The sequence below is a fragment of the Ceratocystis lukuohia genome (assembly GCF_044167205.1).
Source record: "Ceratocystis lukuohia strain C4212 chromosome Unknown Supercontig2_pilon, whole genome shotgun sequence".
In the NCBI taxonomy this organism is placed as follows: Eukaryota; Fungi; Ascomycota; class Sordariomycetes; order Microascales; family Ceratocystidaceae; genus Ceratocystis; species Ceratocystis lukuohia.
This window is the reverse complement of record NW_027263521.1, coordinates 1,423,775-1,439,435: the sequence shown is the minus strand read 5'-3', so window position 1 is coordinate 1,439,435 and position 15,661 is coordinate 1,423,775. Positions and strand designations below refer to the sequence as shown.

The 15,661-nt window shown below is 48.2% G+C and overlaps 3 protein-coding genes across 3 annotated transcripts; all 3 read left to right on the top strand.

Moving 5' to 3' along the window:
• Positions 1 to 676: 676 nt before the first annotated feature.
• HOO65_020360 (uncharacterized protein) lies at positions 677 to 1,409 on the top strand (the record flags this gene model as incomplete). The annotated part of the gene is made up of 2 exons (XM_071007032.1): positions 677 to 697; positions 771 to 1,409. 2 exons carry the CDS (start codon positions 677 to 679, stop codon positions 1,407 to 1,409), a joined length of 660 nt encoding a protein of 219 aa, XP_070860998.1.
• A 2,539-nt stretch (positions 1,410 to 3,948) lies between these two features.
• Positions 3,949 to 4,305, top strand: HOO65_020359 (uncharacterized protein; the record flags this gene model as incomplete). The annotated part of the gene is made up of 1 exon (XM_071000043.1): positions 3,949 to 4,305. The coding sequence occupies one exon, from the start codon at positions 3,949 to 3,951 to the stop codon at positions 4,303 to 4,305; it is 357 nt and encodes a 118-aa protein (XP_070860997.1).
• Positions 4,306 to 9,371: 5,066 nt separating this feature from the next.
• HOO65_020358 (uncharacterized protein) lies at positions 9,372 to 11,327 on the top strand (the record flags this gene model as incomplete). The annotated part of the gene is made up of 4 exons (XM_071006594.1): positions 9,372 to 9,752; positions 9,807 to 9,900; positions 9,982 to 10,555; positions 10,643 to 11,327. 4 exons carry the CDS (start codon positions 9,372 to 9,374, stop codon positions 11,325 to 11,327), a joined length of 1,734 nt encoding a protein of 577 aa, XP_070860996.1.
• Between the last annotated feature and the right edge of the window lie 4,334 nt (positions 11,328 to 15,661).

Genomic DNA, 15,661 nt, shown 5'->3' with positions numbered 1-15,661 from the left:
AATACGATTGTAGTCGTTGACCTGTCAATTGAGCTCATACAATATCGATATAGTGGCTCGTGTTATCTCACCTCTGGAGTAGGTTATGGATGAAGAGCTTGTAAGCGAGCTGACTGAGACAGGTGGTCAGGTTAGAGTTTGACAGGGAAACCCTCTCAGGGAGTTGGTTAAAAAGCATTAGCAGTATGCATGCTTGTGTCTTGGACAAAAACTATCATGGGACTTATGCCTACAGAGCTATACATCATGCCTCTCTCTTCCTCCTAACCTTATTCTATACCTTGACTCCAAGACAACTACGCTTCGTATCTCAACTACTTCTTTTTGTTTATCCTGCTAAAGCTCTTTTTTTTGTCTACTCTATACATCTAACATAATTAACACTTCTGCCTTGGCCTATCTCAAAAAGGAAATTATAAGACCTCCTCATCATTCAAGATCTCTGGGACATAGCAACTGGGCCTGCTTGGAACTGTGTGGAATTGAACCTCAAACTAGATATATAGGCTGGTTGGGGACCAAACAACCATGAGTCTGGACAGGCAAAGGTGTTTAAATCAAGATATGAAGAGTTTTCCTCTTCTTTGCTTCCCTCCTCCTGCGTGCGCCTATGTCCACGCTCATTCATCTTTTGATTCACTATAATACCAACTACCGGCATCTAGATCACACCATCATGAGATCCCCTGTGGCCATCGTGCGTTCTTTCCATTCTCCTTCTCCCCTCTCCCACGATCACTAACCTCTGGCCTTCTTCTTTTTGCTTCTAGCCCCGAGACTCAAAACCCGTTCTCGCCAACATTCAGGGCAAAGATAAGGCTATGCATACCACCGGCAGACCTAACTCTTCCACTCTACAAACGCCACCAGAGAGTCCCTACACACTCATTGATGGCCACATGGATGCGAACATGCACTCGCTCAGCATAGCCCCTGACAAAACGAGCCCGTGCTATATCGCCTCTGGCAGCAATAGCAGCCGCAGAGATAGCTGCACTAGGACCAAGGCTGGGACTGGCGCGGCTGCTACACCGTCCTTATCTCAAGATGCCAAACCCAGCCCAAAGCCCGACCGCGACAACGTTATCATGAAGTGGGATGCCATGGCCGTTATCAAAACGAATGGAGCCAGCAGCACCCGTGACCGCAGAAGCAATGCTAGTGGCACCAATGCAGATGACGACAATAGCGACACTAGCAGCAGTAAAGACAGCACTGGGAGTAGCGACACTGTTGATCCTACCGGCTGCGCAGCACTGGCTAAAGCACTAGAGCAGATCCAAGCCAAGCACGCAAAGGACTATGCTATGATGGAGGAGTTCCTCGTGCAAACGCGGAGAAATGCTCGTGAGGAGGCAGCAGCAGCTAAGCGCTCAATGCGCACATACGGCGTGTCACTGTTTGGGTAAGTCTTATACAGAGTGGAAATGGTCTCAACATGTCTGGAATGGCAGTTGCTAATCTACCGCGCGCAGTGTCGTATTCACGGGTGATATCCAGGCAGGGAATGATGCAATTATCTTTTCTGTACTGGTGTTACTTTGGTTCTTAGCTATGGTACCTCTGCTTAAGGAGTTATTTAGTGACTGAGCTAAAAAAGAAAAAAGAAAAGTGAAAAGGTGATGATGAGATGATGAGCTGTGTAACCTAGCGACACCAAGCATTCTCTGTCCTAAGAAAAAAAATATGAAAAATAAAAAATAAAAAATAAAAAATAAAAATAAAGGGGTTCCCACAGAGTTCCGGGTTGCCTAGTTGGCTGTCTAGTTACTCTCAATGGACAATTTTGAGTTGTCTATAAATGCGGGACTAATCGTGTTTATGTGCGACGGTTGGTGACTGCAACATCTTAAGCCCCTTCATTTTAGCAAGTTCCAAACAAACCCAAAGTTGCACCACGTCGTTAGGGTTCGTCGGCTTAAGGAAACAGAGAAAAGTGGGCCGAGTCTGTGAGGCCGAGCATATGCGCCCCTAAATTCTCCGAATCGACCAGCTTAGGCAGCGAGAACCCAGGAAAAAAAAGAGAGCGACGTAAAAGTACAGTAGCGATTAAGAGACGAAATATATACCCCGCTCAGCAATGACAGTTCATTCTCCACGTTGTGAGGAGCCTCCTTTCTTCTCATACGAAGTTCAAGGGCTGTGAAGTTGCAGGAGGGAGAAAGGAAAGGAATTTAGAGACCCACGCACGAACGAGGCCTGAGGTTAAGATGAGTTGAGATGGAGTTGAGTGGGAAGCGGATGCATAATACTACAGTGGATATTACTTTCCATGGTGAAGAGTACAACGTAAAATAGCCATACGACCTTCGTTATAGCCGTGGGGGTCATAACAGCAAGCGCAAATCAACCAGCCGAGAAGGGGGAGGGGTGCGACTGTCTTTGGGGCTAAAATGCGTGACGACTTTCTGCTTTTAGCTTTGAGAAAAGGGATGATTTTTCCTTTGTCATGTCTTTGCTTTGGGCGAAGCAGGCTCTTGTCGCCTGCTTGTCGCCTGCTTGTCGTCGTTGTTGCTGTCATCCAGGTGAGCCTTTGGTCTCAGCTTGGCTGTTTTGTTTAGAGGAAATTCGCCACTATGGCTGGTGCAAGGTCATGTGGTGAGCTTTTTTTTTTTTTTTTTTTTCCTTTTTCCTTTTCTTCATTTTCTTCATCGGTTAGATTAAATGTCTTCAGTATTGAAGAGACTGCAAGGACAAGGGAGTTGAAATCGGCAAAGAACGTTGGTGAGCATCTTGTATGTGTCTGGTGAAAACGCTAAGAAGACCCGAAGAAAGCTTACGTTACCAAAAAAAAAAAAAAAAGAAAAAGAAAAACAGTCCAGCGAATCACAGCACAGACAGTCAAGTGAATAAGATGAAGGAGGGGTGGGGAAGGGGTGTGGGGCATGTAGAGCAAGAGGAGGAAGGAACGCCGGAGTCGGCCGGCACAGCAAAGCGAGAAAACGCTGAAAGAAAATGGGCGACAGGATGCTGGACTGCAGCACAAGAGTGAAAAAACAACGTAATGAAACAAAAAAAGAGGGCAACATGGAAGAGGCTAATGCTAGCAATATGCAGGTCGTGAGAAAACGACCAAGTAAACAACAGGAAAAATACAGCCGCATCAAAAGGACAAAAAATCAAATATGGCAACTAATACACAAGGATAAACGTAAGATGCTAAACGGAAGACCAAAGAAGAGAGCAACCATTTGCGTCAGGCGGTCACTAGCCAAAATCGAAAGATTTATGCTGTGAATTGGATGCTTTTGGCCGGCGGCCTTGGCAATTGCAGAAAACGGAGAATGAAGAACGGCAAGTGCATTTCGGATTACATACAAAATATATGCAAATAGCACAAGCAAGTACCAAAAAAAACCAGCTGAAACCTTGCACATTAAAAAAAAAAGAACTAAACATGAATTTATCCAGCGATTCCGAATGAGATGAGAGGCGGGGAGTGAAACGAATCGGAACAAAGAGGAAAGAACGGGCTTTGAGAGAAGAAGAAGAAGAAATAAAAAATAATAAAAAAAAAACATTGAGAATGAGGGGGGGAAAACTTGCTTGAGCATAACGGAGAAATAAGAGCCAAAAAGGCAGCAGTGGAAGGAGAAAACAAAAAGAGAAAGAAGCTCGGCTCGGTGATTCTAAACCTCCTGCCTTGTTTTTCCCTTGTGTTGACCTAGCCCTCCTTCTTGTCTTCTTGGCTTTTGGGGCTTGTCGGCTATAAAGTCTGCGGCTTCTCCGCTCCACCCGCCTGAGAATTTGGCGTTCTTGCCAAGTTGCGTTTCTCTACTCTACGTTTTTTCTACTTTGCCATCTCTCTTAACGATATTCTTACCAAACACCCAGAGCTTCATCTTTATACACAAGCGGCCCTACCAGCTATATATTTTTATAATACACCCATTGCTAGCACCCTCTCTCACTCTTCTCACCTCCAACTCTCACCGTCTACTACTCATCATGGGCTACAACTACAACCGCTGCTGCCGGTGCAACACCATCCTGGCTATCAGTGATACTTGCTCGCTCTGCCACCACGAGGGCTGCACTGAGTGCCTCTCCACACCGTTGCCCGGCTCTACCCTCAACTACTTTGACTATGCCTCGCTGACACCGCGTCACATCCCGTCACCCCCCACTATTGGCGCCCCGCTCAGCCGCGAGCTTCTCTCGCACCGGCTGTCAGTCAAGAAGTCGGCCGAGCGTCGCGAGCGTGAGCTCCGTGAAAAGGCGTTCCGTGAGAAAGAGCGCCGTGATCGCGAGGTGGCCATGCGCCGGGCAGAGAATGCAGCCAAGGCTGTGCTGCAGGAGAACTAAGCAAGAAAAACCCCAAGGGACTACTAGTCCTCTGTCTTGACTCCTTCCTTTCCTTCCCTTGCGTTCCTCTCTTTCTCTACTCTTGCACATCTCTAGGTGTGCGTTTTCCTGTCGCAAGCTTCTCTCTCGAGTCTCTTGCTCGATTAGTCAAAGCCAGGCCTCTGCTTGACAATAAGCTTGGATCACTGTTGGCGTCGAACGGTATGTTTTTATGTTTCATGGGGATCAGCACCATTTTTTTTATTCTGCCTGGTTGTTCCTAAGGTTTACTGCGTTGCGTTGATTTACGATATCTCCCCGGTCTTTGAAAGGGCCTAAATTTGCTACTGAAGGCCCCCGCCGAGTCATTTATTGCTGTTTTGTTCTGTTACTGTCACGATAACCCATACTGCGCTTTCTTTTTTTTTTCCTTTTGTTATTTGTCCAACAGCACGCCTTGTTTCCTTTGCTCGATCTCCTCTTCATGATTTCGAATCTCTCAGCTCTAAAAACAAACAATAGCAAATAACAAATAAAATAAAAAACAACAAAAAGTGCATCTTGTCAAACCTTCGGTGATCTTCTGTCTTGTTCTACTACGTGATGTCTTGTTCTCCCCCTTCTCCCCTTCGCCTTTAGGTCTCTAGCCCCATGTCTCCTGTCCCCCTGTAGTACGACTTTCATCCCTCAAAGCACAGACCTCTGTGTCCTCCACTTACACGCCTCTTGAGTCTTGAGAACTACAGCATTAACAATTAACATGGGGCCAACGCATTGGCAGGGTTGTGCTCCTTGCCAGGCCCCCTGTCCCTCATCCTAGCGAGCCAGAAGTTGTAGCACTGCCAAGTTATGCAGTGGTACTGTGCGTATGGAGGGCAGCGAGTGCACAGCAGCATCGTAACATTGAAACGCTGTCCTCATACCCTTGTTCGCTAAAAACCCAATCTCAGCCTCGCTAGGCCAAAAACCATAGAGTATGCCTGCTTGCTATGGATGTGCTTGCGTATTGGTTGGTTGTAACGGATGTGTGGGTGCATACAAGCACACACACAGATCTCTCATACCCGAAACCCACACCTTTGCTTTTTCCCTCTCCTCTTGCACTCAGCAACCCCCCACCCCCCTGTTGGTTTGTTGGTTGGGCCTTTTGGCCACACTCCCTCGAGATTCGCATCGAGCATCCCTATAACCGCGGCCTTCCCCAGATCAAGGGCTCTGTTAAGCCAAGGTCTAGGCTAGGGAAATCCAGGCAGAGGCAGGGTCAGGCCAGCATAGGGAAGGGAGAGAGAGCAGACTTCTCCAACTTCTCTCTTCTTCGCCCATTTTGCTTTTGCCCCTTCATTCCCGATGGCTTCTACTTATTCTTCTCCTTCTTACCGTCTTGTTTCCCCGCATCAATGCAGTCATCCAGCTAGCCAATCGCCAAGCCCAGGAAGCCACGTTACCCAAACGGCTCATATCAGAATCAGGATGACGCTACGCACAGGAGCTTCTAAATCCAATCGTGTAAGTGAAATGGCGGTTTCAGTCCTGGGTGCTATCGGCAGCCTGTGATTCGCTGTGGCTATTTGGCTGATGTCAATGTAATATGTGTGGGATACTCTTGGTCGGCTTTTGGCTGATAGTGCAGGCGCATGCAACATTTGCTATATTGCCTACGCTTAGCTCGCCCAGTTTCTTGCATTGCACCTCTGCAATTCTCCGACTTCATGGCGATCCCTTTCCTTTGGCCCAGGCAACACACCCCTCTCGCCCCCCATTCCCCCAAGAGTCAGAGACAGGGTCCACGAAGTTATGCGTTGTCTGGTGTCATGATTTAAAAGAAAGAAAAAGGGCTTGTTTAATTGGGCCGCATTCGATTGGGCGGGAGGGGAAGAAGGCGAAACAGGTCTCTCAAGGGATCCAGACAAGGTCCCGCGACTCAGGGCCGTAAGCAGCTCTGCTATTAGCACAAGACATGATAAGACAAAACAGACAGGCCTCTTAGGGACGAGGCAAAGGAGACAAGGTGCAATAAGTTAAGCCAGTCGCAAAGTGACCAGACCCTCATCACCTGCTTGTCTTCCTCTTCAATGCAGGTGCATGTCCTAGCCCCATAAGCAGATTGCATCGTGAGATTTTGAGCGCGGTGACAAGCCCCGTCCTCGTCCTCATGTGCATCAATCGGTCTTTGTTTTCAGCTAATATCTGACGCTTCCGACTTGGTATCCTGTTTGCCTCAAGTCCATTCTTCTTCTCCACATTTTCCCCAGACTCAACTCCCCCACTAAAGCTCAGCCAGTTAGTCTGACACCCGCCTTCTTCTCCCCACCCCTTTTAGCCAAGTCTGCGAACAACGCTGTCAATAGACGCATAAAGCAGCTTTGGCCGTAGCTGTGTTTCAGCCTCTTTAGCAGTGCCAGGAATAGGTAATGACCTCATTAGCAAAGAGTGCTTGACACCTTCTGACATCTTACGCATTATCCCTTTGGGCACAGTGGGCACCATGCCGGTTGGTCACGTGAGTCTGGTGCTAGGGTTATGTCAGCAAAGTGGGGGCATAACCCTTCTTCAGAATGAAGCTGCCGAACAGAGCGCCGTAACACAAAAATTTTCTTAAGCATATTCATATATCAACAGAGGCAGACTGGTCGCCATCGCTGTTTAGCTGTAACGGACCTGGCATCGCATGCAGGCAATATCGCCTGGCTGGAGAGCAAAATACGATAATATGGCGTTTCGTAGCCAGCTCTGTGATACTCAGCAGCAACCGTCATGACCCACACATGTCAGAGTACTACAGCACAAATCTCTAGCAATGCAACTGGAAAGGGACTCCGAGAGAATGTGTGTGTACAACTACACACTTCCAGCCAACTATGGCTCATCTGCTAGCTTGAGTAGACCTTTATAGACGCTCAGTCCGCTGGGTCCGCTTTTCGTTTCGACCGCGAAGGTCAGCTAAGTCGCGGGTCGACGCCCAATATAGATCGTGTAGCGATGTCCGACTCCATGACGACTCTGGACGATTCACAAGATGCTGGCTGGGCGAGTAACCCAGTGGCAGAGTTGCGAGGGCCCATGTCAGCAATCTGTTGTTCTGGCGTACACGTCGACCGTGGACAACACCTCCTTGGTTTTTGCTATGGTTGAGGCAGACGCTGTATATTACTGGACCCAGGCTTTGGCCGGAACACAGATACGTCGAGGTTTTCGCATTGGCATAGCCACCACTAATGAGTGATGGATATAGTTGGTGAACCTTCACTACAACTGGCTGGCTTGCCAAGGGCCGCTTGGTGGGATCAAAATCCTAATCAAAAGACGGGCTATCGTCCCTGGCCTAGGTGAGTAGACTTTCGGAGCTACCTCCGGCTTTCATCTCGCAAAAACACCCCACCTAGCTTGTTGCTAACAATGATGTCAGCCTGTCTTGCTGTCAGAATCGCAGCCCTCCTCAGAGGCCCGCTCGCTCAAAGAGTCATTGATATCAACTCTATAATTGTCCCAGTCTCTGGCAGTGTTGAAGCCCTGGTGGCCATATTATGTTTGGATACTTCAGACTCGCTCGTCTCCCAACCCTGAACCGTCTGGAAGCTTCACAGCCGTAACTTCGAAAATACAGCGACGTATCCCAGTGGTCTTTACCAACACCACCCAACCGTGTACAAACTACTCACTGAATGCAGTTGATGGCCTTGGCTTTGATATAGTCTGCATTCAGATGACAACGCCATACAACATTACTATAATTCCGATGACTCTTTTCATCGATTTCAGCACTGACCGTTCGGACAAATCCTCTTCTGTATTTACGAACGCCACCCGGCGGCCGACAATCAAACCATGCAGACCATCTGATATTCGAAATGGATTTTTGGTGATGCCTGCAATAACCCCACTAACGACATTCTCAATCACTTCCGGGAACTAGCTTTCCGCCTGTCGTTAGACTATGGCACGCGGATGTCGTGTCGGTTCAACAAAATCTAAGCTACATATCTAAGCGCCGCGATATCGTCCATGTCACCAATCACATGAAATTAGTGCTGCCATCGTCTGTATCTTGGGTCCTCTGGCGATTCTGCCGCGGCTTTTAAGCTAGGCCGTGAAACGTCTATGAGTCCACTAGAATTAGCTGTGTCATTCAAGACCCTAGCTAGGAACGGGGTAGCTTGTGAGATACATCAGCAAATATCGGTGGTGACACTTTTGCTAGTGTACTGAACAAAGTCCCAGCAAAAGATACCCATGTGCAGCACGGCATTGCAGAAGACAACATCCTAGGCATGTGGGAGCATGGGAAAAGGAGCAGTTTGCGGCAGCCCATTAAGCGGGAGCTCTTGTAAAAGAGTGACTTTGGGTTACTCTGGAAAAAAAAACAAGGTTCCGCTATCCCGTAGCACTACAAGAATTCCTAGCAGTCTTGACACATCTTCACACCATATCGACATGCTGCTGTCATACTCCCATAACGCTGATTTTAAGCCCGGCAGAAACAATTCTTCAACAACATATTAAGCTTCGCGTCAAGCTCAGTCCCCCCCCCCCCCCACCCCTATTCTACTCAAAAAAAGGCGCTTCCTTCATGCATTCAAACTAGTCGCCATCGCTGATTGGCTGTAACTAACGGGCCTTGCAGTTTCTTATGCACGCAATATCGCCCGGCTGGAGAGCAAAATACGACTATGTGGTGTTTCGTAGGTAGTTCTGTCTGTGATACTCGGCGGTTCAAACGCCACGACCCACACATGTCAGGATACTACAGTGCAAATTTCTAACAATGCAACTGGCAAGGTTGACTCCTACAATGTGCATGTGTGCAATGAGGCACTTCCAGCCAACTATGGCTCGTCTGCTAGTTTAAGTAGACCTATATAGACGCTCAGTTGACTCCAGCGTGTTAAATATCTTCTATTCTTGCTTGTCACGCCCATTCTTCTCTCTATCTTTCTCTGTGCCTGTTGCTTTTTTCTTCCTGGAATACTAAATGTCCCTCCCCCCCAATGTCTTCTGCACCTCTGTATCAACGGCCCAGGGCTGATAATGAAACAGAAGTCCTTCATTTTGGCCGCGAAGTTGAGCTAAATCGCGGGTCGACACCCAATATGGATCGTGGAGCGCTGTCCGACTCCATGACGACTCTGAACGATGCACAAGACGCTGGCCGGGCAGCCAGCCCGATGGCACAACTGCGAGAGCCCGTGTCAATATCTGAAGTCACCCGGACACCGTGGCGACCAGGTGTCTTCCGTTCGTTCCCCATCTGGGCCATACTGAGCATTGGCATCAGTCTGAGCTGCACAATTGTCGCTCTGTGTGTTGTCCTGAATGTCAATGGGCAGTCAGTCTCAAAGTATGGCAATAGCAGTCTGCAGCCATCTGTTATTCTAGCATACACGTCGACTGTGGCCAACACTGCCCTGGCTTTTGCTATGGCTGAGGCAGGCACTGTATATTACTGGACCCAGGCTTTGGCCGGAACACAGGTACGTCTAGGTTTTCGCATTGTCATAGCCACCACTAATGAGTGATGGATATAGTTGGTGAACCTTCACTACAACTGGCTGGCTTGCCAAGGGCCTCTTGGTGGGATCAAAAGCCTAATCAAAAGACGGGCTATCGTCCCCGGCTTAGGTGAGTAGAGTTTCGGAGCTAACCTCCGGCTTTCATCTCTCAAAAACACCCCACCTAGCTTGTTGCTAACACCACTATCAGTCTGTCTTGCTGTCGGAATCGCAACCCTTCTCAGAGGCCCGCTCGTTCAAAGAGTCCTTGATATCAACTCTATAATTGTCCCAGTCTCTGGCAGTATCGAAGCCCCAGTTGGCCAGACTATGCTTGGATACTTTGGCCTGAGCCGGTCTCCCATCCCCGCACCGTCCGACAACTTCACAGCCGTAGCTTCGCAAATACAACAACGCATGCCAATGGCCTTTGCCAACACCACCCAACCGTGTACAAATTGCTCAATGAACGCAGTCGATGGCTTTGGCTTTGATATCGTCTGCAATCAGACGCTAACGCCATACAACATGACCATATATGATTCGGGCAAGGGCACAGGCAACCTAACGACTCTCTCCGTCGATTTCAGCATTGCCCGTTTAGGCAACTTCTCTTCTGTATTTATGAACGTCACCCGGCGGCCAACAATCAAACCTGCGGGTCACCTGATCACAGACCTATGCCAGTTGTATCTTAGCCGGATGCGCTACAAGCTGAACGTCAATGGTCGCAACGTCAGCTTTCAAGCATCGTCCTACCGCGACGACACCGTCGTTGAGCGTCTGTAAGTACATCTGTACACTAATTCTATGTTTATCCTGAGGTTTCCCTCTCCGGGACACTCGCCTCTAACTAGGCAAAAAACAAACAGGCAATTAGAGTCTTTTGATGCCTCTTATGGCTCCTCAGGCCTTTCTTCCTACGGAAAAGTGACGTACGGGACAACCGCACGAAGTACTTTCACCTTCCCCTACACCACATCCGATTGCACCGGACCGCTATGCTTCACATACCACATCGGAGAAAAGTATGTGCCGCTTGGCCAAAGCAACGGCAATGATCCGAATTGGATTATCGGCAACGCATTCAATAGCCCCACTGAGGACATCCTCAATCACTTCCGGGAGCTGGCTTTCCGCCTGTCATTAGACTACGGCACACGGATGTCGATTCAACAAAATCTAAGTTACACATCTGAGCGCAACGACGTCATCTACGTCATCAACCACATGGCATTAGTGCCCGCTGCCATTGTCAGTATCTTGGGTCCTCTGGCGATTCTGCCGCTTCTTTTAAACTGGTGGAATTTGGGCCGTGAAACCTCCATGAGTCCACTGGAATTAGCAGTGTCATTCAAGACTCTGACCAAGAATGGAATACCCTTAGGAGACACATCAGCAAATATTGGTGGTAACACTCTTGCTGGTTTACTAAACAAAGGCCCAGCAAAAGATACCCATGTGCAGTATGGTGTTGCAGAAGACGACATCCTAGGAATGTGGGAGCATGGGAAAGAGAACAGTTTGCGGCGACCCATTAAGGGGGAGTTCTTGTAAAAGAATGACTGGCTTTCAGTTCCTCGAAGAAGGGGACAAAGTTCGTCTGTCCCTTGGCAGTGAGCAGATCATAGAATATTCTTCGTGGTAGCCTCTGTACTAGCCAATCTCAACCCCAAAATAAAGCTAAAAAACTCATGAACCGAAATCAACATACGTCAATCCTATTTCCGAGCAACTTTAACCCCTCTCCAAGCCCAAGGAACTTCCCCAGCAATCCTGTCCGGCCGAGATATGGTATACCATAACATAAAAATCAGTAATGGAGATAGATATACATGTGCCAAAAGCAGACTGAAGAAACTGAAGCCAAGAACAGAACAGGCCTTGCTCTCGAGTTTACCTAAATTTAATTCCTTGGGAAGGTGAGGTGCAAGAAGTAAAAAACCCAAATGTGTCAGGGCCCCTGATTAGCCGTTATGGTGCGTGGTAGTGCTGCAATAGTGCATGGGAATAGAAGGGTTCCATTGTCCGCTCCAGTGCTTGCATACCGAATGGGAAGCCTGTCCTTGTCAGGGACAGGGCAATTCGTTGGGAGTTACAGTGTAGAGAGTTGAGACAGGAATTGTGCCAGGTCGTAAAGAGTAAGTAGGCATAGCATAAAAGTCTGTGGGGTCTCGGAAAACGGCAGGCAGGCGATGAAAAACTGTATTGTTTTCGAAGTGATGCATTCGGTAGTAATATGCCTCTTAGGCTCAAACTGTAATTAGCCATGTCAGGGGATATTCGGACGCGAGATAGCCCATTTTCAGGGTACAACTACAATTAGAGCGAGAGAACAGGAACCAAGCAGCTGGAGGGGCCTGAGGGCAAAAGGGAGACCAAGCAAGGGCTAAGGCAAAGGCAGAAAAAGGGCAGGCGTTCCTGCGGTAGGGACGGTTCATCTCTTTGTGATCCTTAAGCTCTAGCCTCGAAAAAGAAGCGGTTTCCGACGTCTTAGTGTGTCACTTGTCGTATTTCATTTGGACCTCCACCACACCACCCAGGCAGGCGTTGACCGTTCCTTTTGTGGAGGATCGCCATTACAGTGCATTGAGCTGAGCATATTGCAAGACGGCCACCACTGCCCTGCATTAGGATGGCGAGATGAGGGGAAGAAGAAAGAACAAAACAAAAGCAAAAACGAAAAATGAAAAAGAAAAAAGGGCATAAACGGAAAAGGCTGTCTAATCCATCCATGCACAGCCAAGGGGGACTGAATCATGGCCCTGCTGTGTAGATAACGAGGAGAAAGAGGAAGAGAAGAAGATTACCTCACTTGTGCATGAAAAAGGATTTGTTTCAAGTAGAGGCTCGATATTAGTCAGACAGATACCCCCAAATGGAAAGAGGCGCAAATAAGACAACCCACAACCCACAACCCACAAGTAAAGAAGGAAGCAGCCATCTATCTGTTGGATCTCAGATTTCGTGCCTTCCTACCAAAGCCGACCGCTCATCCAGCCTTTTCATCTCTGGCATTGCCAGAGAAGCATGAAAAATTGTGCACAAGCCCAACTGGGGCTCTCCCTGTAACACAAGCTTCCCAGTTGAAGCCACTATTGACATTTGGCCCTGACTATGCCTGTTTTGGGATGGCCCACAGGGGGCTCCACTTCTGTCTCTACGCGTCAAAGAAGGGGAAGGAGGGGCTTTGACTTTGGTCTGTACAGGCACAAGAACGAGGGAAAGAAAGACTCCAAGGGGCCATGTCGCATGGGACAAGGGGGAGCAGGCAGTCTCTGGCTATTCAATAAGAACCGGCCAGCCAGAAGCCCAAGCCAATCAGCGCCAGAATCTGATTAAGAGAGGGGTTGAAAGCCCAAGCCATCACACCACCAGATGCAAGAAGCCCCTCAACCTGCCTCTTAGTTGTGCGGAAAAGGCTCAGCTACGTTTGGAGCTGGCAAACGTTAGCGGAGGACGTGAGGGTGTGGCACCTGGCAAAAAGGAAGAGGAGGGGGAAAAAGAAAGCAAAAGGTGTTTGTTTACCACGGCTTATGTCTGACTTGGGGCTACATTTGCACATCTTCCACCACCCACACATCAAGCTCCTGTGCCGTCATAAAAAGGAGGAGCAAACAAGACTCCAGGAAGGAACAAAAAAGGAAAGAACAAGGGCAGATGTTTGAAGTTGGGCGGGGATCTTGCTTTTTGAGCAAGTACTTGCGCCGCAAGCAAACAAACGAAGGCGTCTGCGTGTTAGGAAGAAATCCAGCAAGAAGGCTGGGGAAAAACAGCCTGCAGTGGGTGCACCAATGAACGGAGGGACCAAGAAAACGCACAAATCTTGCAACAGCACACAAGTAAGCCACCTTGTAATTACTGCAAACAATGCTGATGCTCTTGCTTGTTTTATACGTAGTTAAGACGAAAGATACTGGGTGGGCAACAAAGCAGGGACTAAAGATAAGACCATTAGTTGCCCTTGAACTAACGACAAGGCTCCCTATTCTACTTTGGCTGGGCTGGGTGTTGGGCTCTGCACGGCGGAAAAAAAAAAGGAAGGAACAAAAAAAAAAAAAAAAAGGGTTGGTAGGTAGGTAGGTAGGCACAGTCTATTCTCCAAAAAGGAAAGTGCACAACACAGAAGTTACCATCCATCTTGGCTCAAGCAAGAAAACTCTGACCGAGGGAGAGGGAGAGAGCTCTTTAGGTCTCACGGAAAAAAAGAAATTGGCCTCCGGGTCTCATTAGGCCGAGGCCTTGGTTGCTCAGTTGTGGGTTTTCCTTTGTATGGTGTATGCGTTCATAGTGAATATTGAATTAATTGCCATGATTTGCATACCCACGTCCATCACCGCCTACTTGTTTTTGTAAGGGTTTAAATGTCCCCCCTCCCAAGTTTGTTCTTTGTCACTTTTGTCACCACTGTGGCACATGTGCACATGTAGTTTTGTACCGCTCTTTTGACCCCTTGCATATCCACTTTAACCTGCTACCCCTGGCCAGAGGAAGCCAGACCCAAGAGCAACACGTAGAATATACAAAAAGACATAGAAGTGGCTTGCTGTGCAATGTGTTGTATGCTGGCTGCGGCACTATCGTGCGCTGTACATACAGAGTTCACACTATGTTTTGTGTATTCTGTGTGTATTCTGTGAATGGGGCGTCTGGGTTTGGCCCGGCTTGTTGTTGTTGTTGTTGTTGCTGTTGCTAGTCTCGCCCAGGCCAGCTCACCCCTAAATTCGTTGCCTTGCCATTGAGCAAATCCTCACTCTTTCCCCCCGGACTCTTGTTCGTCTAGCTGGCCTTGCCCTCCAAATTTGACTCAGAAAAAAAAGCGATAAATCAGCCAGGGATTTAATCACCGGGTCTTCCCACCCTCACTTTCCTCGCTCTCCTATTGCCATCAACTTGGTCCCTGCTGAGCCAGCCTGAACCCTGCTTCGGACCGTACCCTCCTTATTGCGCTAGCTTTCCTTTCCCTCGCTCTTGTTTTTCTCTCATTTCTTCCTTCTGACTTGGCTTTCTGCCTTCAATATCTTCATCGCATTTCCATTCGTTTTCTAGCCAGAAAGCACCATTGCTTTGACTTCTTCCACGACTTCTCGTCTTCCCTCTGCGAAAAATCCATCGTCGCCCTTGAGAGCTGCCAAAAGTCTGCCTGTCTGCTTCGACCTATATGCCTCTTGTCCGCTCATTTAAATTCCGCCTTCAACTCACTCCTTCATCTGCTGCTCCTTTTTAGCTCTTGTTCATCTTTTTTTTTTTTCCTGTTCCCGATCCTCCGGTCCAAGTTTTATTTGTCCTTCTTTTTTCTTCCATTCGCTCATTTCCCTTCATTCTGCCTGCGACTACATTCGTTTCGTTTTTTGGCCCTTATCTCGATAACTAATTCGCTGACTTGCCACAAACACCAATATCCGCATAAGCTTTCCACCTCGCGACAGATCTCTCATCGTCCAATACGAACCGAAACGAAGACAAGCTTCCTGCATTGCGCCAGCCTACATGTCTTGTTGCTTCATATAAACAGCATTTCGCGATACAAAAGCGCTGTTTCAGACATCCAGCTACCATTTCGCACCATTGCAGCCTGCATATGTTTCGCTACGTCTGCACTTCTCTGTATTACGCCGTTTAGTTCTGCATCTACACCCACCGGCTCCTCTCCCCAAAGTGTTTTGTTACTCTTTGGCACATCTGGTTCATGTCACAAGCCTACGCTGCATTGCACCTATCGACACCATAGAGCCTCTTTAAACTCTGTTCGCATACATCCCTCAAGCTTTCGTTTTACAGACGCATCTTCACCCTGTGGCGACATTCGTCATTGCTCTTCCATCGTGCCCCTCCGCACAACATTCTTTCCTTTAATTCCTTCGCCTTTCATCTCAGTATATTTGAATTCT